Genomic DNA, 23,085 nt, shown 5'->3' with positions numbered 1-23,085 from the left:
GATACAAACAGATCCTTAGAGATAATAGTCACATAAATATCCAAAATTAATTTAAACTGTGGAGTGCTTATTCAGAGCAACACAGCTGTTGGTTGTTGTTGAGTTGATGCTGCTGCAGGAGGGAAGACAGGTGGTGTTCTCACATGTGAAGACACAACTGAAGATAGGACTTCCAGTTTACTATAGGTCACCATCTTTGTAAAGACTGGTTATATCATCTGTGACATTGTGTCTTACTGAATGAGACCCTTTTCATGAGTTTAATGCCCATTGGTACAAACACAGACAAATAGGAGAGGAGAGGTCTTGATTTTTATTGTGGACCCTCTTTAATATTTTCTTCCTAACAAGAGAAATGATAAACAGCACAGAGTTCTGCTCCTCCACCTGACACCCCCTCCATCCATCCAACATGTCTTCCTCCAACATATTCCACCTCCTGGCTTCTTTTCCATCATGCCCACACTCTGCCACTCCAACAACCCACAAAGAGGGCCGGCGTATGTGCATATGTCAGACAGTCAGACATATTTGCATCTCTGTGATTTGTCTGTTTGCACGTGTGTGTGCCTGCATCTCTGTCTGCGCTTCGAGTGTGTTTAATGATGGTGACAGTGTGTGTGTGTCTATTTGTGTATGTACATGCGTGCAATCCAGGCCAGTCCTGCGACAGTTCCATGTCACAAGACTGAAAACATCAACATGCTGAGTCTGCAGCAAGGCGCCAGTCACCAGGGAAACAATTCAGCCAGACACACACACTCAGTCAGCCAAAACACATTGTCTGAAACGCACCAGCAAAACAAGTCATCTAAAACGCTGCAGTCGTAAACACAAAATTAAAGGGCGAGTTCACACTCATCGTGCCTGGAGTAGTTTAATTAAACTCTGGAGCATTTACTCCTTTAGTTCAGTTTGTTTAGGCAGATGAGAACATTTGTATTGAACTTCAATGGCATCAAACGAGCACCACAAGACACCCAAATATGTGAGCTACTGTCTCTGTTGAGAAAACTGCAATTACTATGGGTAGCCACCCTAAAAGTTTTTTGCATTTAAGTAAACAGAGGTTGATACTTTACAGCCAGTAGTCGCTTACATTTAGAAAATCTTTCTCAACAACAACATGGGCTGAGGCAAAATTGCAGTCTCAACAATGCCCCTGTTTAGCTCTTTCTTCATCTTTCCTTAACTCGGATAAACACCTGAGATATATTACAGCAAAGATCTGCAGACAAGCCAATCATGCATAACAACATCCCCCCGCTTTCCTCCTTCCCCGCAGCCAAAACACAACAGCTAAAGCAGTTAAAGTGACAGGTAGCAGGCCACAGCTGTAGGCACAGAGCCGTTCATTACACTCCCAAATTCACATCTACACAAATCAGGCCAAAGGCTAGACTGTCTGCATGATCTATTTGCAATTCAAATCCCTGAGGAGCTATCATGTGTGACAGTCAGCTTACCTTTCTGGCAGTGATTGGAATTCCAGCAGCGGTAGTTATAGTTGTTGTTGAACATGGTCTTTCTGCACTGAGGGTTGTTCTCCATGATGCCTGGACAAACATCGCTGCACTCCTTGGACTGCTTGTTCCCGGCAATGTAGTTGTTGAACTCTGCGTCCAGGATGAGGGACCAGTCTATGGAGTCCAGGTAGCAGAGCTCGGGGTTCTTCTCAATGCGGATGGCGCCACGGGTGATGTTCCTCAAGTTGTACAGGCCAATGTCCTTCAAGCTGGTCATCTCAAAGATCACGAGGGCATAGTTGTAGAAGAGGTTCCGTCCTCGTATGACGGTGAGGTTGGGAAAGAGTGTGCTCAGACTGTCCAGGCCGGACACCCGGAATAGCAGCAGGTAGTCTGTGATCATGGTCAGCTTTGGGAAACTGAGGGAGCGGAAGACTTCCTGGTTGATGTTGTTGTTGTTTTTGTCACCGATAAGGAGGATCTGTAGGTAGCCCTCCACCACTGTGCAGTTCTCTAGACGCCTGAATTCACTGATGTCATTCCCGATGTCGATGCTGGGGCCACAGACTGTAGGAGACAAACAAAAGTAGAGATTGAGGGGCAGCGATGCATTAAACTCAACAGCAACATAAATATCTAAAACATTATTTGCTCCATTCTTATTTATTTCTTTGCTGTATCCGTTTATGTGATGCCCTCTGCAGGGATCATAACAGCTTCATCATCACAACAGCCTTGCCTATTCTTGCTAAAAGTCAACACATTCTTACAAATGACCTTGACATATTACACTTTATTTACACTCTATTTGTAATGTTAAATGTTACAATTAACAAAACACTGTTCATTTCTGAAACAGTTACATTTATAAAGAGATGCTTGTTTGTACGTATTTTAAATATTGACAGTGCACTTGAATTGTGCAGTTGTTGACAAAACATGCTTGCCCTGCAGTTCTCATCACCAATGTCATCTTGACATGGCGTGACAGAGTAAATACTTGGGTCATACTCTACTCAAGCTCAGGTTAACAGTGCAATAAAGTTTACATTACTCTGCCTTCAGGCTATTGTTGCTCTTGTGTCCACCTGATATGACCCCAGCCTTTTGTTTCACTGTCTGCTTTAGTCAGGCTTTTACAACACATGAAAGCAATAGAAACAATCAACTATAAAATACATCATCCATAAAAAACTGTGCGCACTCGGTTGATCAAATACAGTATATGTGACAAAGCAACTTGTTAAAAGAAAGGACAAAATGAATCATGAGGGAGTTTCACAAGTGCTCGGTCATCATCATTCTTCACGAAACAAGAGTCTACAGCCAAGGCAACAGCTCCGTGAGGCACAGCGGTGTTTTGTGCTAACACGCCCATGTCAACACGCTACAATGCTCACAACAAAAATGCGTACATGCTGGCATTTAGCAGGTATAATGTGTACCCTGTTCATTATCTTATTTTAGCATACTAGCATTTGCTAATTGGCCCTAAAACCAAAGTACAGCTGAGGCTGATGCAGGTTTTTGTAAAGAAAGTACTGGCTCAAGTCAAGTCTCCATTTGTTACAACTTACATCAATCTCTGTACTAAATTTCATGACAATCTATTCAGCAGTGAAGAAGACGTTTCTTTCAAAATCACCCGTTCAAATCACAGATGTCAATCAATGTCACCATGCCTAGAGAGGCCCTAGAGGAAAAGTAGGATTTATCCTCTGGGGAGCATGAATGTGTAAAGTGACAATCTAGCCAATAGACTAGATATTTCCGTTTCAATATGGATTCATCTGCTGATTATTTTTTACGAGTGATTAATCATTAAATCTATAAAATGTCATTTAAAAAAAGCCGAAAATGTTGATCACAATTTCCCAGAGCCAAATGCGACGTCTTTAAATCAGTCTAAAACTTTAAGACTGTTCATTTACCTTTGTAAAAGACAAAGAAAAGCAGCAAATTCTCACATTTAAGAAGCTGGAACCAGAATTTTTTTTTTGATTGAAAAATGACTGAAATGATTAATTGTGTATCAAAATAGTTGGCAAATAATTTTCTTTCGATCAACTAATTAATCAATCAATTAATTATTGCAGCTCTACTGCTAATATGGATAAAAGTAGCTGTTGTAGATGCAGTGTAGCATGCCCTCCTGGAAAAGTCTGAGCATGTAGCACCTTTGTATTCACTACGATCTAATGACTTGAAGAATGATGTACAGCAGAGGTGAACATTTCTGGGCTTCAGATCCAAGAACAGACAACAAAGGACAGCTGCAATTTAATGCATTCTGTAAAATACATTTGTTTAGACTGGTTTTTAACTTCATGAGCCGTACTTTATTTACTGAGACTGTAGTGTTTGACTCCATTTAGACAAAGAAATACTTTGAACCAAATCAATTGCAGAACAGAGTGTATGAAAGGCACAGCTCTAAATCCAAACCCGCATTAGGAAAAGTTTGGTACGGCATGATGGTGATGATCGGTGGAGTGTTTGCCTTTCCAACTTTTACTCCCACCTGTGTGCTATGCTCTAAACAATACTTCGCCTGAAGCCCCAGCAGCACCCACAGAAACATGGAGGCCATTATCGCACATCACTGTGAGGAGGATTTAGACTTCAAAAGCTGGAGGGCAGTGAGTCATGGAAAACTCACACCAACCAGCTAACAGGTTGTCACACTACTGCTTTAATGCTCGTCTATAAAGTTTTACTGTATGACTGCAACACAGAGAGGTCTGGAAAAGACTATACATAACCAGCAAACATTCAATGGTTGTCTTAATTAACAAAATACAATTTATAATTAAACATTTGATCTGGTGTTGCAGGTGTAAATTTGTGTCATTTTGTTTAATCGGGAAATTGCCCTAAAAGCAAAATCTGGAGCTTGTGCAATTTGCAGCAGCTACACATTTTCTCACACTAGATGTCGTACCCCAAGGCTGTACACATCACTGTATAATCTAGGGAAATAAGTTATAGTGTAATATGTAATAAACCTGTCACAAGATTTTAATCTTCCAATCATTCTCTAACAAATTATAATAAGGCAAATGAGTATACTTTATGCATCATTGTCCAAGTTTAAAGAGTAGAAAAACAAGTCAGACAGTACTTTACAAACTGTTAAATGTGAATAAGTAAGACCAATAAATGCACATAATAAGACAGTATTACTGATACCAAAATCTGTAGTTCCGCAAACCATATGTCTTGTTTCTCCAGAAACCAACACTGCTTCTGAGGTGGAACAATGTTTAATTTCCAAAAGAACACCCTGAACTTTTTCTACTGGCAATGGAAATTTTTCACAAACCTCCCAATGCGGTTTGACGGCATAGCACAAAATGACACATCACAATATTGGAAAAGCCTATCACTATTTTATATTCTCAATAGAGTGCTGTAATTTTAGCTTTAATAATGAGCAATAGTTTACTGTGGATTACAAAATGAAAACATAATTAAATGCTTTGCTATAGTCAAAGATTATGTTTCATTCTCAAATAAACAAGACTGTTAACCACTACTGAAGTTCATGACCAACATGATATTTAACAAATTGAAATCTTTTAGTTGTGCAGCTCACATGCTCTGAACGTGTTAACTAAACAGCAGCTCTGGGGTCAGTCACACACAGAAGGAAAGGCTACTCCACGGGGATCAATAAAGTATTCTGAATCTGAATACTATGACTGTGTAACATTGCCCTACTGCACACTGAGGTTAAGTAATAAAACAACTAAACTCACGAGTGTGTGTGACTAGTAACCCTCCTATAATGATCACTCACTTATTCGTGAGGGAGGTAATATGTTCCTGCTAACTTTCAGAAACTTGAAATGTACTTTTCCATTTGAGAAACTAAAGAAAAATGTCTGCTGTGCTTACTGTTTGAAAAAAATCAAACATGTTTCTGTAACTGAACAACACAATGTTACAGCTTAACTCAGCAGTGGCAAAGTTCACAAAAGATGGTAACTTTCCTATACCCAGTTCACATTAACACAGTGACGCAGGTCCAACCAGCATCTCCTGTATGAAACAGGTATTAAAAATTCCTGATGTCACAGCAGTCCTAAAATGCAGCCCAGAGAACGGGAAGCATGACACCTTTTTTCATCTTTCAGATAGTAATCTTGGCTCAGGGAAAATTCCTCCTATTAAGCATCCTGGTTTTGAAAACTGCACACAGAACGTGAAGCAACAAGTGACGGTGGCTGCACCTGACAGGTCGTTAGTTACCAGGGAAGACACAAAGTGTCTGCTGGTGTCTAAGAACTTTGTCTATGACTGCAACTGACAACCAAATATTAACTATGCAAGTTTCATTTGAGTTTTCTAATTCTAATGAAAGATATCTCCAATTCACTTCTCACTATTCAAAATGTTAATTCTTGATATCAACAATTTATTTTTACTAGTGGAACTGTTCACTGTAGATATCTGTAACTTATCCAAACTCAGTTACAGATATCTATAATTCCATTTTGACGTGTTATAATTACAATGTTGGACATATCAGGAATACAGTTGTTGATATCTGAAATGGATAATTACATTTCCACTAGTCACAATCCTTTTTCAACATGTGGGAATTTAATTGTAGATACCTGTAAATGTTATTCTTACTGGTGAAAAAGAAATTCCTGATATCTATAATTAAATCAAAGATAACTATAAATCAGAAATGTAATTTCTACATAGGAAAATATATTTGTGACAAGTCAAAATTGAAAACTAAATCACTACTAGTCAGCCCAGTTGATTGAATGTTAAAAATAAGTATAGAAAGTAGCAACAGACACCAATAAAAAAGGGCAGACAGACCCACAGCTCCTCTCTGAAAAATGCAAACGAAAGTTGGGCCCATTTGTGCAAATTAGGTGAGTAAACTGGCGAAAACAAGTTAAAGATTGTCCTTTAATTCATTCCCCAAGAAGCATGCTTTACAATAGTAAGTCTACAGACAACAAATATATCGAATGTAAAACTGCCCTAAGATTGACCTCTTTCAACCCCACTTGTGACATAAGCTTCAAAGCACACTGGAGCTGTAGCTTGTAATGTACCAGTGCCCAGCTAAAATGTGACAAAGTTGTATCGCCTGTCTTTGCATTTGGCTTTTTAATTGGGGATAATTTGTCTCTCACATAAAATAGCGGGTTAAGAACTGTAGTCTTTTGACCAAAACTGCTGAGAGTTTAAATCTCCTCTAGAGACGTGAGAGCTCTGGTGAGCCATTATGAAATGCCTTTGGTGTGATTTAAGGCAGGCAGTGTGCTGGTATGGCTGTTATGTCTTTCTCTATAATCTACTTGTCAGTGCACACTGTCAGCAGCCTTGAGCGAGCTGCATACCTGTTAATACAATCCCAACACCCGGGCCTGTAAAAAGACACACTGCCTAGTGACGTTACATCACAGCAGCCTTAATGCTTCACCCTCTGTGGCCTCACTGCAACGCCAGCATGGCCATCTTTCATGGGAACTGCTCCTTACCACGCTCATGAAGACACTAAACAAGTTTCTGATCAAAATTTACATCTTGTGCTCAGCTAAGTGAAAATTTGGATAGCAGGTGTAGCAGCTTAATAGCTCCCCCTCCCTCTCCTCTCATACTGACACATTTTAAACAGCTGAGTACACAAGCCTATCTCTGCAGCTTTGATGAGCCTCCAGATCACATATTTACTTTTGATAACCTTTCCCCAGCTGGTTGCAGCACCCAGACTATCCGCAGACAATCAGAGGAAATCCACTAGAAGTCCCATAAGACAAGAAATAGGAAGCAATACGCCCTCTAATCTGGTGCTTCATACACTGCCACTAGACTGCAGCAAGTCTGTTTACTCCTCATTTCCATCCCGTTAGTGACAGATTGCCCGAGGGGGGGAACGTATTCATAAATACTTTTCCACATGAGAGGCAAGGTGAGAAGAAATGCGCTGGGAAGCTTTAGCAAAAGATCATTCTTGACAGATAAAGCTTGTTTGATTCATCTGAGAGGCTTTGTTTGCAGCACCACAGCTGAACCTGGTTAACCCAAACCTACTAACCCTTTAGTTCCAACTGATACAGCAAACCAGCAGGAATGCTCAGAGTTTAGCCACACAAGGAACCTTTAGACAGCTCCACACCGGAGCGAGAATAAACGTAGGATTTCGATGGGAGAACCTCTCTGCTTCTCCCAGGTTTGTCCTGTAACCACTGGGGCTAACAGTAAACCCCATGACACACAGTTCACAAGCTCCTCACTCTTTCCAATCAACAGAACTTAGTCTGTTTTGCTTGCGAATGTACTTTGGCTTGTTCTATTTTAAAACCCAGACCCTGGTTCAATCCCCCAACCCACCCCTCCCCAACATGTTATGATGAATGGGATGAATCAGGAAGCCTAGTTTACAGTTCAGCTGAAAATCAGATGGCGACACATAAAAAGAAAATTTCAATATATGAAGAAGCTTTAAATTCATTAAATTTGAAGCTTTATATGCTGACAGAATATGTATATATGCTGCCATACAGAAAGTCTATAGAAAGTCCCATTTCTTACACTAGGACATCTGTGCAGTGCCAATTGGTGCTTCTCAAAGTTACGTCAAACTTTAAAAGAAGTATGGATTACTTCAATGAACTAACATCCAACTAAACTCCATAACCTCAGAGCTGTGGTAATTAGTTTGTCGGATGGGTGGATGCTGCAGCGTGCCGGTATTCATGAAAATATTTCCAAGGTCAAGGTATCCCCTGGTTTGTTTAGTAAAGGAGAATAAATGACTGGGAATATCAAAATGGAAAGGATGGCCAGGCACAAGAGAATGCCCAAAACAGATCAATGTTGTGTTGCATTCACCCAGTTTAGGTCTACTTTGTCTCATCAGAAACCTTGGGAAGTTAATAAAATGACTGAAAATGGCTAAGCTTTTATATTATACAAAATTACCCAAAAGCTCAATTGCTCTGTTTATGTGGCATATATATGTTTTGATGCTAAACCTTGTGCGCCAAATGTACTGGACCAGGCTGTACAACCATCACACCTTCACCTCACTGACAATCATTTCCCGTGACCTGCGCTGTTTAAAAAAATAAATTGAAATGTCTGATCTTTAATAGCATATACAGAGCTGAATTTGTCAAGGCTCTCACTACATGCAGCAACAAATTATTTATGTTGGCACCCAGTTTGCATTGCTTTATCTCACTTGGGTATGACAATAATAAATCAAATTTTGAATGCAGAGAAAGACAAGCTTCAGCTGAACCCAGTCACCTACACTTTTAGTGCTCAAATCCTGTTTACTGTTTTCTGTTGAGTTCACAGATACCTTCCACTTTTGCCTGATTCTAATCCACTTCATTGTGACTCAGAGTTGACAATGTGCTGTGTATATATAGCTTGACTGACTTTCTCCGTTGGCTGAGTCATGGCAATGTATTTACCAACACACTTGGACTGACTCATTTTCTGTGGCGTGCTTTAAAATCAACTTACAATATTACAACTTGTCTTTTTACAGTCTGTATCACAGTATTGACAAAAACCAAGTCATCTTCAGTTGTTTGCACACAAAGACAATACATTTTTGATTATTTTCCCATTGATATAAAAGTAATTTCTAGAGATACACATTGTATAATGGTTTAACACATGATCTCCATGCATTAAGATAAAAGCAATTCTTTTATTAACCTTTAGCCACATAGCTACAATGACAGCATGTTTCTTCTCTGTTTACAAACACTTATTTTTCTATGTTCGCCATAAATGCGACCCATTGTTCTCTATTTACAGTGTTGCACTATGTATACACAGCGTATATAACGTTAGTAAAGCATTGTGTTTCCACTGCGACGGACGCTAACTTTATTTCCCCTATTGAAGCAGCCACGGAGGATGTAAAAAAAACAATGTTCCCCATGTGTAGTAATGTGGAGTAGTATTACTTACTCTCTGCGGTGGCGGGCCGGAGGCAGGACGACAGACCCAGCATCAGACCCCAAAACAAGGTCAAGCGGCTCCTTTCCGTACGAGACCTCATTCCTGGATGAGTAAATCCTCCCAAATCCTGTAAATAAATATGTTGAGGGGGGAAACGTGGACAAAACCTGCTCAGAATTATTAAAAAGCTTTTTCAATCTCCAGCCAGCACCTTTTAGCAGTTAGCCGGCTAATGGAGCTAATAGCTACTACAAACGGGCTAGCTGGGGTAGCTTTCTCGCGTTTCCTAATGGGAGTCCAGTCGTGCTCCAAAAAAAAATCACCGATTTATCCCTCTGGTGTGAAAATGTGAATTCATAGTTCGGGTCTATTCCTGCCAAAAACAACGCCGCATTGGTGTGTGTGATGAAACCAATGCGGTTAAACTAGCGGCGGGGATTCCTCTGTAATCCGCATCTTCACACTCCATATCTGGAGGAAAAACGTTCAACGTCCCGCTGCTGGAGGACCCTCTGGAGGCAGAACACGGGTCAAACCCCCTCAAAAATGTGATGGAAAGAGGCTGTCTAGGCGATTCAGTAACATATTAAATCAATACGCAGCTCCCCTGCGTGAAAGACACGACGTTTGTTTCGAAATATCCTGGATAAAATCTAGTTTCAGACCGCAGCCTCCTTCTTCTCCTCCTCCTCCTCCTCCTCAGCCGCTCATCATGCACACACACACCGCGTTGTTGTGGTAGGAGTAAATCACCTTCATATCAACGGAAAATGGAGTATTTGACCTTATTGCTCCAGGTTAGGTCAAGTCGGTTGGTTATCTAATGCCCTCCGTCGATAGATAGCAGAACGGGCAGGCAGCGCAGTTGGACAGATTAATGTACAGGTACATACACGGTCTCCTTCGGCCAGTCTGCAGTCTGCCGTATTCGCTGTAAACACGGCGCCCTGCGCAGAGATCGTCTCTGTTTCAAAAGATGAATCACTCCGGCTTCTGCCCCGCCTTCTGTTAAAGTGGGCGTCACTCTGACTGCAGTTCAGCAAACTACACAAGAGCAGTTACCATAGTGACTAGTCTGGCACTCACAAGGTCAGTTTTATCCCTGTGTTTTAACAGGATAAACTGTAAACAACATCAACAAGAGGACACCACATGTCTTTACTTTATCAGTATCATGTGCGCCGGAGGAACGCTAGGCTATTTCACTGCGCCAACTTTTGTCGTGCGTCAACACCAGACACCGAGGCAGGGCTTGCAAAGTAGTACCGTCATTTATCTACCTGCAGTCTATAAACAAACAAACTTTACAGTTTGACGAATACATTATTTTGTGCACTTCTTCATAGACATCCACATCACCATAACATGAAAAAAATGTAGACAGAGTGAGACCTCTGACTTTTCCTTCTCCTCTCTGGTCACCGCCGTAGCGACTCCGTTTACGACGCGGTGTGAAGGAAAGCCGGGATGCTGATCCAGGATCAGGGTTGTTTTGCTGCTCACAAACACACAGCAGAGGGCTGCTGATACAAAGATCGTGTCTGTCTGCACCACCTGTAATTACACTCTTGAATCCACGCAGTCACAGCTGTGTTTTCATATGTATATTGACTTCATTTATAAGCCTGTCCATCAGACATGTACACACATAGCTTTCATCTTCATATGCATATATTGCTCTTAGGGATTAACCTGTAAGTGCCTGTGTCCCATCTGTCTCATTTGTATCTTGGCATAAAATAACATGTGGGCATGGTTGTTTTTACATTATGATGTGATTCTAAGCTATTTAGTTTTGTCCATTGTACTTGAATATCATTCATATTATACTTAAAGTAACTATAAAATCACAAAATCGCTTTGTTCTAAATCCCCATGCTGTGTAATGTTAGGCCTGTATCACAAAAATCATCACGTAGTCATGTGTTTTGGAGCTTGGTACTGGAGCAACTCATGCAAAAACACTTGGCTCTGGGTTTCCCTTTGAAAAGACACCGAAATGCTGCCATCTTGAGGGGAGTGGACCCAACTGCAGGCTCACAATCCACAGCCTGTTAAAGTAAAATATAGCCTAATACAGAAGGGGTGAAATTTAAAACCTTTGTTGTGAAAAACTATGAAAATATGAATGTATTCCCCCTGCGGACATTCTTTAAAATGTGATTTTCTTCAATCTTTGCATGTGTCGCTATTATGGGAGGTTGCAGTGAGTATAAATCCAGTAATCATGACAGTGTTCACGCTTTGTCAGAGGGGTTTCATCTGTTTACAATTGGCCTTGCATGGTCTATTAGTTCCAAAAAAGCTACAAAAGTGTCAGTAAAACAATGTCATACTGTAGCTTTATGAGCTAAATATATATAGGGAGACAGAACAGTTAAAGTTGCACCCTTTGTATGTGGGGATTTTAAAACAACTCATCTCATCACACTGACTTCCCCTTTGTTTGAGACACAGACAGGTACAGTTGCAGTGATCTTTTGAGGTCTGAGGTCCAGGCTGAGGAAGTGGAGGGCCAGCGGCTTGTGATGCTGTGAGAGAAGCAGACAGTAAACAAAACCGTCCATAGAAGAGCCCCTGACAGTTTTGATTATCCCTGTAATTACAGGCCGCTTTCATCACTTTACAGAGCACAGCACAGAGGCATTATTTGAACGCCACACATTACCTCAGCTCTGGCAGACACCACTCGGCATCCGTCACAATCCAACAATTAGCACAGAGAGAGAGAAAAAAAAAATGCACATTAAAAATGAAGTGAATATCAGTGGCCACCCAAGAGTCCAAATACAGTGAGTCACCCTCTAACAAGTGCTCACTGTACCAACATGACCTCCCTGTGCCAGAGAATGTTGTGCCTGTCCACTTGCATTTGTTAAGTCCCTATTAAAGTCCCCATGAAGGCAGCCGGTGGGCCCACCTACCTTGACTGTCCCGGTGGAATCCATTCTCGCACTGCACTCATGTGGAAATAAGCCTGTTTACCACCAACGGGTCACACATGCTAATGAGCGTCTGTTTGTTTTCCACTGTGCTCATGCAGGAGGAAGGGAATTTAGAGGGGAAATAATAGATGATATGCAGACAACAGCCCGGGTGGCTTTGCTGCACTAATGATGAAAAACGTTGAACAGAGAATTAATGGATATGAAATCAGAACAGGAAATGTGGTCTGACACTCTGATGTTGCTGGGTCTGATCACGCAGATATACAGGATGTCGGCTGGCCTGGTTTGGAAGCAGTGGTCCAGTTGTGGCTCAAGAATCCCCAGATAGACTGACATTAGACCACAGAACCAGTAAGCTTTGCCTGACTGATGAGCCCCCATCTGACAGGTAAGGGATGATATTGTGCAGATACCTGTCTAAACCATACACTGTAGATCCAGTACAGTTTAAGGCAAAAGCCTGCCAATAAACAGCACACACATCAAGGCCGTAGCCATGGAGTTGACACTAGGAAGGGACCAAATCTGCGGGAGGGTCAGGGGGCCCAGAAAAACATGTAAAAATGTAAAACTAATTTCCTGTTATATTATATTATATTAATAATCATAAGCAATACAGCTATACAGCACACTATAGGAATACGTAATATATGAAAGCTTGCTCTGTCCATAAATTAATGACACATGCAGTGCAGCATAAATGACTGAGACTTTATTCAGACTTCACCTGGGTCATCTGACAAATATAACGTAACCTAGACATCAACATTAGTCAAAGACGCCCATGAGCACTGTTAGTTGGCCAGTGGGTAAATGTGTGGCCAATTAACTGTAGGTAACTTAGCTGTGAAATAACAACTCCAGTGCAAAAAAAAAATAAAAAATATATATATATATATATATATATATATATATATTAATGTCAAGAAATGGCTTCTACTGGGGTATGGCAACACCACTTTGACAAACTACATACAGTACTGTAGTACACTCTACTATAATCACTAATATCAATAGGCAATTTGTGTAGTTCATTTATGATTATTATTATATTTGCTAATTATTATTTACCACAGCAATGTCTGTCTTAACGTAACATTTTATGACACAGTGTCACAATGAGGCAGAAACACTAAATGCAGCCATTATTAATTTGATCATTTACACCTGTGCTTTTCCTACTGTGGCCTGTCACTGAACAAAGGCCTATTGCCTTTAGACGCAGGTCAGCGTTTATATTGATTCATTCATTTTCCATAACTGCTCAGCCTCAACCAGCTGACACTGGGTGAGAAGCAGGGTTCACCCTAGACAGGTCGCCAGATTATCACAGGGCTGACACACAGAGACATTCATGCACACATTCACACCTACAGGCAATTTAGAGTCACCAATTAACCTGCATGTCTTTGGACTGCGGGAGGAAGCTGGACAAAACGGAAAACATACAAACTCCGCACAGAAGAGCTTCCTCACCTGAAGGTTTCAAACCCCCCCACCCTGAGTTTGAACCAGGAACCCTCTTGCTGTGAGGCGGGAATGCTAACCACTGCACCACTGTGCCCATTTATATGATATTTTTATTTAACAGGGCAGATGGTTAGCATTGTTGCCTCACACCAAGATTCAACAGTTACATGCTGACCCCGGGGCTCACTGTGTGGGATTTGTGTAAAGGTCTCATCCAGCTGTCCAAAGAAATGCAGGTGAGGCAGATGGAGAATCTAAAGAGTCGATGGAAAGAATAGATAAAATGCATTACTGTTTTCTTGCCCATGTTGTTTCTGTGCTCAGCTCCCTGATGACCCCCATGACCCTGATTAAATATTAAATATCCCCTGTGTGCATGCAGCAGATGGGAAAAAATGCTTCACGATAAATTTACTGTAAATAAATGAGTCAATCTTTTTGCCTAATACAGTTTGTCTGTCTTTGGCCAATATGTATCATATTGATATTTGCCATATGTTATTGCTGCATTACATAATTTAGCTGTCGATCAGATTCTCCAACTGTTACAGATCACAACAAAGAAAGGTGCAGCTGGTGTGACATCGCTGCTTTGAGAATTCAAGGCAGTGTAAAGCAGCTGACAAAGGTACAAAGGGTCCAGTGATTACGTGGTGCCTCAGTTGCTGGTGCATTAGCCACAAAGACTGCAAAATTATGTAATGTGGTGGGGAAAAGTCTCAGAACTCTTTGATGACTCATGGGGTTATAGGGTTACACACAGAAGAAGAGAAACAGTGTAAACTCTCACTGATGCTGACACGTAATGGGATATTGACTAGTTTACAACACTGCGCATAACCTAAAAAAGTCTCAATAAAAAATATGAGCATCACCAAACTGCTATACTATATGGCTTTAGGCCTTTTATATTTTATGTAGTCTAAAGTCTGAAGATGTGTCACTTTAATGTGTGTGCCCAATGTTTTTAGCCTTAACCCGGGATATGATGTTTACATGGAAGATGAGAAACGTGCATAATTATACATGATGCTACAGTGTCCAACTTTCTGATCACCTGTGTTGAGTCCTGTCTTATCAGAAACTTGGCTTAAGTTTTCTATATACAAAACATAACCGAGATACTCCAAAAATCATGCCCGGGATTCAAGTGCGCACGTATAAACTCAATGACCTTACCGGAACTAAGTATTACGGAGCACTTGTTTGAGGTCGGCTGCCGAATGTGAATACCCAACCGGATGTAACCAGTTAACTCGTCCGGCAGCAGATAGGCCGTTTAGCCTTACAGCTAGCTAACGTCGTCTGTACAGTCAAAACCGTACCATTTCAATTATTACTTGATATTATTATTTGGCAACACCAAAGAGCAGACATGATTAAAGCCATCCTGATATTTAACAACCACGGGAAGCCGCGGCTGATCCGATTCTATCAGTATTTTGTAAGTATTTTGGGGGTTGCTGTTCAAAACATTAGCATTTTTCTATTGCTGTCATCACTCTCATTTGGTTTGGAGTCAGTTTGGGATCAGCTCCGTCACAAATGCTGACAAAAAGTCGATCGTTGTGTGTTTAAAATGCTGCTGCCACTAACCAACTTACAACCTACAAATAGCGTTAGCTGATGTTAGCTTGCCATGGTGAAGGGGAGCAAACCTCACAGCTCATGTAGCCACTTTTTAGTTTCAGTTCCCTCCTGATAAAGGACATATTTCTCTTTGTAACTGGGTTTAACAATGCATACTTCCCTAAGCAGTATTGAACCGATGCTATGTAACCGTAGATACAATTTCACCAAGCCTTTATGCTTTGTACAAATACATTATAACTACCTACTTATTGGCCTAGTTAGCAAGCAAATGACTTTGGAGTATCATCTGCCTTTTGATGTTGCTGCTCATAACTGCAGGTAAAGGGTGATCAGTGAATTGAATATGAATAGCAGGACTTATAATAACTCCCCTCCACTATTTTTCCGTAAGTACTTAAATGTAGCACCACTTTGGGTAATTGCTGTGGTTATGTAAGATTTCAGTGGCCACAGTTAAATTTGACTTATTCTTGTTTTCAAAGCTTCAATTAAAATGAAGTGTCTGGATTTAACAAAAAAAAAAGAAAACTATTATTATTATCAAGTATACAAAAATGTCAACCTGATTCACAAGTAATCAGGTATCGGTGGGCATCACTGCTCTCATTTTCATCACCCATTCTTCAATGGTGGAACAATATGTATCTGCTGTCTGTGAATGGTGCCATGAGAGCCTTGTGTAAGTTTTACTACTACGTCACACAACTAAATGTTAAAAGTACAATATGATGCAAAATAATAGGTGTCTGTAGAGTGAATCTGTTAACCAAACACAGACTACATTTCCTACAATGTTCGACAATTTGCTGACTGTGTAACATGTTGCAGGCGGAGGACATGCAGCAGCAGATAATTCGGGAGACTTTCCATTTGGTATCTAAGAGAGACGACAATGTCTGCAACTTCTTGGAGGGTGGAAGGCAAGTCTTGCTTTTTGCTATAGTTGTATACGTATATCACATTTGAATAACTAAGCATGTGTACTACACGGACATATGAAAAGACAGATGTGTTTGTTAGTGGTGAGCGATGCACTACTATCAGAAAATTGCTGCAACTCAACTTGTTTTGTTTATGTTGGGATTTTCCAATGCAAAGACTGTGTTAGTGTGACAGCTAAATGTGAGGTCATTTACATTTGGAGATTTTTAAATTTGTACTGCCAGAGACTGAAGCGCAGAGCTGTAATCGGAGTTATTATGTCTTGTGATATTTTGTAAAAAAAAAAAAAAAAAACTCTGGGCCATTTTTGTGGGTTTTCTCTATTTGGTTTGATGTCACTTCAGAAGCTAACATCACATGACAGCAGAGAGCAGCTGATCAGCAGCTGACTGCGGATGCAGTAGCATGGTTTAACCAACAGATGGAGGCAAATCCACAAAAATAGACTTGGTCTCAGTCACTTCTTTTTCATTTCTCTTCTCAGGTCATTTACACACCAAACCCCAGCTGTGAATTTTATGGCATACATTTATTTGTTTGACCAAGTTTCATTCCTGCTGTCACATTGACACACAGCACAAAGCTACACATGAATTTTCCAGTGAGGTCACATTTCTCTACTCTTGCAGCCTCATTGGTGGCTCTGACTACAAGCTGATTTATCGGCACTACGCAACCCTCTACTTTGTCTTCTGTGTGGACTCGTCTGAGAGTGAGCTTGGCATTCTGGACCTGATCCAGGTCAGCTTCTACTTTATTTAATTGCTTTAACAACATATGTGAAGTGTGTTTTTGAAGTAAAATCGCACATCACCTTTTGTTTTCACATATAATGTTCCAAGCATTAAAAGAAGACTCCCAGTCTCTTGGTTGAGCAACTTAACAAGCTTATTTCCATTACCTAATGCTGTATCTGATTCATTTTATGAAACAAACCTGTTGCCTCTGTACTGGTTGTTTGAACACTGGCGGTCTAAGAAATGAAACTTACTCTACTGTTGACCTCAGCGGAAAACTTTCTGGATAAGACAGTAAAGATAAAAGATAAGGGACACAAGTCATTCACACCCACAACATTAGTGTCCTAAAAAAGTTAAGCAACATCATATTCAGATTGGGTTGACCTGCTCAGTACTCCCACTGACACATCTAAAGGAACAGTAACATTAGATATTTACCAGTGCAATCTGCAGTCATCAATCAAGGAGAATTATGGTATGTGGAACAAAAGACTCGCCAGCACCCACTGGGGTGTAAAGATTGAAATTCTCAAAGTAGTGGGTGACGACCACCGGCAACTAACCACAGCCACACAGAGTATCTGTCCTAGAAATGTTGCTTACTTTCACACTAAGTGAACCAACACGTGGTAAAAAGCAGAAATACTTTAACTGAATAACCTGTGTATGTATAAAGATTGTGGGATCCCTTAAGGTGCTCTCCTTAGAGTTTTTAATGACTGATCCAAGGTTCCCAAGGTCATGAAATTCCTGGAAAAGTTATGAAATTAGAAAAACTGTTTTCCAGGCCTTGAAATGATTTGGAATGAACAGAATCATTTGGAAAAGTTTTGAATACACATTATTCCAGCTATGGTTTAAAATATGAGCATTAAAATCCCCAAAACATTTCTAATGTTGAGCCAACGAGAGGTGTCCAGGCAGGCTTATTTTACTATGTAAATAAAGTTGTGAAAATGGGGTAAAATATATATAATATATAGTATGAGTCAGAAGTCATTGCATCGACCACAGACTTCCTGCAGGTTTGGATCATAACCATCGTTACTTTGTTATTCATTCAGCAGACTTTTAATCAGAAAATAAATAATTAATAATAAATCTCAAATAATAATCTTCAAAATGTTTCTCTGTCTGATAACATTTGAAGGCTCTGGGATGTTAACCTTTCAAAATCCATGTTGTTGCAGGTGTTTGTGGAAACGTTGGATAAATGTTTCGAAAACGTCTGTGAACTGGACCTCATATTTCACATGGACAAGGTGAGTGGGGAACAGGGGAGCATTTTCTACAACATACATGCTACTATTGGTGCCACGTTGTTGTGCGCAGAGCTTTGACTTAGACATGGATTAGCAGCACGTGATGACTGGCAAGGTTATGTCCCTTTTCAGTGTGAGAACAAGCTGCACTGTTAATTTTTAACCTGTGGAACAACAACCCTTGCACATGATGTTAAGTAATTTTCAGTGTAGCCTTTACAATAAAAGATTTACAAGACAGCTAAAGGAAGCAATGACTCAATCACCAGAGGTTAGTTGAAGCCAGTCGGTCAACTTCTACATTTGAACATTTTCTATGCTACTATTTTCTGGTTGTTTTTTATGCAAGTAAATTGGTAAGGCAAAAATCAATTGAAAGCACATTTTCCCAGTGTTGTACCTTGAAACATGAAGCCCGTGGTAACCAGGCTCTGTAACACTATGGGAACGTCAAGGCCTTTGCACACACAAGTCTGTTATTTTCATCTCAAAATGTCAAAAAACACCTCATGTTTATTCCATTATGTTTACTGCTCATGTGCCAACTCCAAAACAGTTTGTTATAAATGGTTATGTTTTTCATATTCAATAATGGGTTCAGATGTGGGGGAACTTTGGATTTATGAGTGAGCTGTTGAGAGATATGACCCCTAGCTAATGTGCAGCGCAGTCGTGTGTGTTTGTCTTTTCCGTTCAGCCAGCTGCTTTTTCAGGAACAGCTGTGTTGCCGTGATTGATCCATTTCCTTTTGGTGTGTGGGCCCAGCCTTTTTACTAATACTGTATATCAAAGTAAGCTCCTGAGGTCATACAGTAGATCTCTCACGAGCGATTCTGCAGCTCCGAAATTCCTCCTCCCCCTCAGAAAAATAAGAGCCGTCAGTGCCTGAGGGCTGCATTTTTGTTTTGAAATGGGAATTATCATGAGGAATGATGACAAAAACACATCAGTTTCTTCTTTCTACTTTATCAAGTGATGGATTTTAAAAAATTGCATTCTAACTGTGTCCTTAAGAGGGAAGCTCTGCTACAACAAAGCCTCCTTTCCTCTGCCTGGAGCTGAGCTACAAGTGTTGCTGGAGACTAATCACACACATCTACTGCCATCTTGATTGAATTTTCTCAGCAGGAAATCAATGTCATGTGGTGCAGTGGGGTTTGGCCTGAGGAATGTGCCCAAGATGAAACTTGGAATTATTTCTACTAAACCTTTTGCTCTCGGAGGGCTCTGCTAGCTGGACAACACCGCCCTGCATAGCATCGTAAAAGTCTAATATATGCACGCATGCAGGGTTAAGCAGATTTAATATCACTTCTCTGTCGTGGACATATGCAGATTAATAAATTACACCAGTTTTAATTTCTTCTCCATTTGTCATTTCATCCAGCTATTACTCATATAGGCCAACATTTAGGATTATAGCTTTATGGAATACTTTACCTTACTGATTTTACAGCTGTCCCAGGCATGATTGTTTCCAGGTTCTCATTCTAAACCTCAAAGTAGTCTTGCAACAGAAGACAGTCTCATGTTCCCCCGAAATATTTTCTGCCCACAGGAATCCACAAATCCCAATTTCAGAGCAGAATTGAAACGGTCTCCTAGTGAGCTATGAGTGAGAGCTACATTCTAAAGAGGACTAACCTCTCTCCAGCATTAGATTTTTATGCCTCTTGCATCCCCTCTGTATCACTGGGTAGAAAGAAACAAAAATTAGCTGAGTTGCAGGATTGTGAAGCTCACAGATTCACCCTCTTGAAACACTGACATCTGGCTGCCATTTGAAGCAGCCAGATGTTGTGTAATCTTGTTTACTGGATTTTATGTCTGACATCATTTAAAATGTTCGGTCACTTCTTATGTTCATTGTGTTCTGAATGTACAACGTGTGTCTGCAGGTCCATTACATCTTGCAGGAGGTGGTGATGGGAGGCATGGTGCTGGAGACCAACATGAATGAGATTGTAGCCCAGGTCGAGGTGCAGAACCGCATGGAGAAGTCAGAGGTCAGTATGTTAGCCACATTAAAGGACCACGCCCATGTTTCTGCATATTTTAGTTCTGCAACTTTTGGAACCATCCCATGAGTGTGGATCATGGGATATGTAGATACCTGAATGTGCTTCATTTGCTTCCCAGGCAGCCATATGGGTTACCATTTACTCGACTATTAAAATCAGACTTGAAACTTTACAGCTTGCTTGAATCACTGTCATTATTAGCCTGGTTCCTGACCTCTGGATTGCCACCAACATCTCAGATTAGTTTTGTGAGGTCCGATGTTGTGCCCGCTGATGCAGGTTTTCTGTGGTTAAACAAACTGCTGCCCAATCAAAACGTAGTAGGCGTAGTGGCTATTAATGGGGACGTCAGCTTCCTACATAGCTAGCTAGCCACATGCATGAAAAATAAGAGCACGACAATGAGACCGACACAGCTTAGGCCTCATAAGGGCCAAAAAAATGCAGCAGAACCAGAGATGTCATCTTTTAATTCCATGCATTGTTCCTCATTGTTGTAACTCAGTGCCTGTATTACCCACAATGTAACTCACCCACCTACAGTTCCCTTGGAGATTTGGATGTGTTTTGCTAGTAGTGGTTAAAGTAACCTTGAGTTGCTGGCTACACAGTTCTGGTAAGCTCACTTCTTTTAATGCTACACCACCGGATGTTTTTTTTTTTTTTTTTTTTTTAATTTTCCAACCTGTAGTCTTCAAACCCAACCAATGCTGACTCAAGTGACATCTTTTGAGGCAGTTTATCACACCATATGTAGGTCCCTTTGGAGCCACAAAAGACTCAAGACAACTTTTTCCACACATTCAGCAGTCCCTCCCAAGACCTGGAAACAGACTTTGGTGCACAAAATCAACATTTTTCTTTAACCACTGTGAAAATTGCTAAGCTAACAGCTCTTAGTGACTGCCTCTGCAGCTTCTGAGTCAACTGAAAATGTGCAATGCAGGACAGATGTGTCATTCACTACTGATTGGTTGGGGCAAAACAAATGAACCCTCCTCCACATGAACACGTCAGACTAAATCAACTTAAATGGCAGTTCAGGCCAACTTACTGTTGCCTTAATGCCAAGCCTTTTATGTTCCGTCATTGTGATGCACTTGTGGGGCTGTTTTTCCTTTTTGATGCATTCAGGGGCCTGTGGGAGACTCTTACAGCGTACCTAAAATTTGAGAGTAGATTGCCAAAAAGGCATCACGTTTATGAGTTACTGTACGTTGATGGAAAATGAGGTCTGGACTTCATTATTTCCTGGCAAGAAAGCAAATGAGACTAGTTTCCAATATGTTGAACTATTTCTTTAAGTTTCAGTAGTGACAAAAAGACATTTTGTGAACAGCTCCTCACAACGTTGTCAAAAGTGTAGGCAGCAGGATCTATAATATATCCCACTCACAGTGGCTGTAAAGGTGTTTTCCATGTCGTTTTGTGTTGGCAGGGAGGTCTGTCAGCAGCCCCCGCTCGCGCCGTCTCTGCCGTGAAGAACATGAACCTGCCCGAGATTCCCCGCAACATCAACATCGGAGACATCAATATCAAAGTGCCGAGCCTCTCCCCGTTTTGAGCAGCACTCCCGCTGAGCTCCGCGGGGTCGATGTACTACTGATGCAGTTCCCCTCCACCCAGTTCTGTTGTTAATACAGAGCAAACCGTTTTATATGTGTATCATGGAACTACGGCTGCTTATTCTCCCACTCATTCCTATCTTCTTACATCAACGGGAGATAAGCGGTGAATTACTTTTGAGTACTACTGTATACATGTTACAGATTGCTCCAGTTGAAGGATTTGCACAATAATGTAAAGTCTATCAAGTATCCAGAGGAATATTAATATCTATGTATTTTCTGCTGTTCAGTCTTTTTTTTTCCTCTAGCGTTTTCCTTCTCTCTCCAAAAGAAAAATGAACTATGTTGGCTCACTGTGTATTTTCCTGCACAACTCTTCCAAATCTCTGACATTCATCAGTGGTCGTCCCGCTCAAGGCTTGAAAACTTTCCCTGACTGGAGTGAGCTTTTGGACTCAGCACAGCTCACTGTAATAAGATCTTTCGGCTTCTATATTTGGTTATAATTACTCAAACACATCTTTATCTCATGTTCAAAGTGTGTGTTCATACACACTGGGATTAGACTGCACTGCTTGTCACAATTTATTTTTCCGTCTCTGTAATATACTGTGTCTCTGGCATCTTTGTGATTTGTGAATAATATTATTGTTCTCCTGGGTGCAGAATGTGCTCAGTACGGCAAATGTAAATTTTGTTAAGTTCTAGCCAAGTTTTAATGTGCTGTGTTAAGATCTTGCCTACGTCTGCTCAGAGGCAGGAGATTAATTTTGACCTTTTTTTGTATGTTAAAGTGTTTGTATAAAGTGTGTTTGTGTCTCGTTGACTGTATTTAGTGGTCACATAGATTCAAAGTCATTTCAGCCATACTCTGGTAGAGTTTTACCATTAAGTTCTGTTGAGCCTCTCAAGAAAGGCAAATGTCTCCGTGTCAAAGACATTCCTTGCCAAGGTAAATTAAATAAATGAAAACCAAAAATCCATGTGGCTGTGCTTTGTTGTGTGTCTTCTTATTCAACCTGGAGTTTTTACTTTGTCAGCAGGTAAACTGTGGCTGTGGTCAACCAGCATCACGTGAAGCTTACACCATACCAGTCAGAACACTCTGTACCTCTGAGAATTATA

The 23,085-nt window shown here is 40.7% G+C and overlaps 2 protein-coding genes across 2 annotated transcripts in view; one reads left to right on the top strand and one right to left on the bottom strand.

Annotated features, from left to right (window-relative positions):
* Positions 1–10,351, bottom strand: part of LOC125901306 (insulin-like growth factor 1 receptor) — a 52,444-nt gene extending 42,093 nt beyond the window's left edge. Inside the window, exons 1-2 of the mRNA XM_049596954.1 lie at positions 9,426–10,351; positions 1,467–2,033 (exon numbers count right to left, since the gene is read on the bottom strand). Of these exons, the coding sequence (XP_049452911.1) occupies positions 1,467–2,033; positions 9,426–9,516 (658 nt within the window). The 5' untranslated portion in view covers positions 9,517–10,351. The remainder of the gene's footprint in view (positions 1–1,466; positions 2,034–9,425) is intronic.
* Positions 10,352–15,065: 4,714 nt separating this feature from the next.
* Positions 15,066–22,943, top strand: ap3s2 (adaptor related protein complex 3 subunit sigma 2). Its single transcript, XM_049560345.1, has 6 exons — positions 15,066–15,278; positions 16,256–16,347; positions 16,999–17,110; positions 18,300–18,371; positions 20,270–20,377; positions 21,831–22,943. The coding sequence occupies exons 1-6, from the start codon at positions 15,210–15,212 to the stop codon at positions 21,954–21,956; spliced, it is 579 nt and encodes a 192-aa protein (XP_049416302.1). The 5' UTR covers positions 15,066–15,209; the 3' UTR covers positions 21,957–22,943.
* The last annotated feature ends 142 nt before the right edge of the window (positions 22,944–23,085 follow it).

The sequence above is a fragment of the Epinephelus fuscoguttatus genome, linkage group LG2, assembly GCF_011397635.1.
Source record: "Epinephelus fuscoguttatus linkage group LG2, E.fuscoguttatus.final_Chr_v1".
In the NCBI taxonomy this organism is placed as follows: domain Eukaryota; kingdom Metazoa; phylum Chordata; class Actinopteri; order Perciformes; family Serranidae; genus Epinephelus; species Epinephelus fuscoguttatus.
Note: the sequence above shows the minus strand (reverse complement) of the source record. Positions and strands in the feature narration are given on the sequence as shown.

Bases quoted from the DNA above. Each gene is read 5' to 3' on its own strand.
- ap3s2 (XM_049560345.1), top strand. From the start codon at position 15,210: ATGATTAAAGCCATCCTGATATTTAACAACCACGGGAAGCCGCGGCTG. The intron at 16,348-16,998 runs GCAAGTCTTGCT...CTACTCTTGCAG, and splicing joins AACTTCTTGGAGGGTGGAAG to CCTCATTGGTGGCTCTGACT. The intron at 18,372-20,269 runs GTGAGTGGGGAA...GTGTGTCTGCAG, and splicing joins TCATATTTCACATGGACAAG to GTCCATTACATCTTGCAGGA.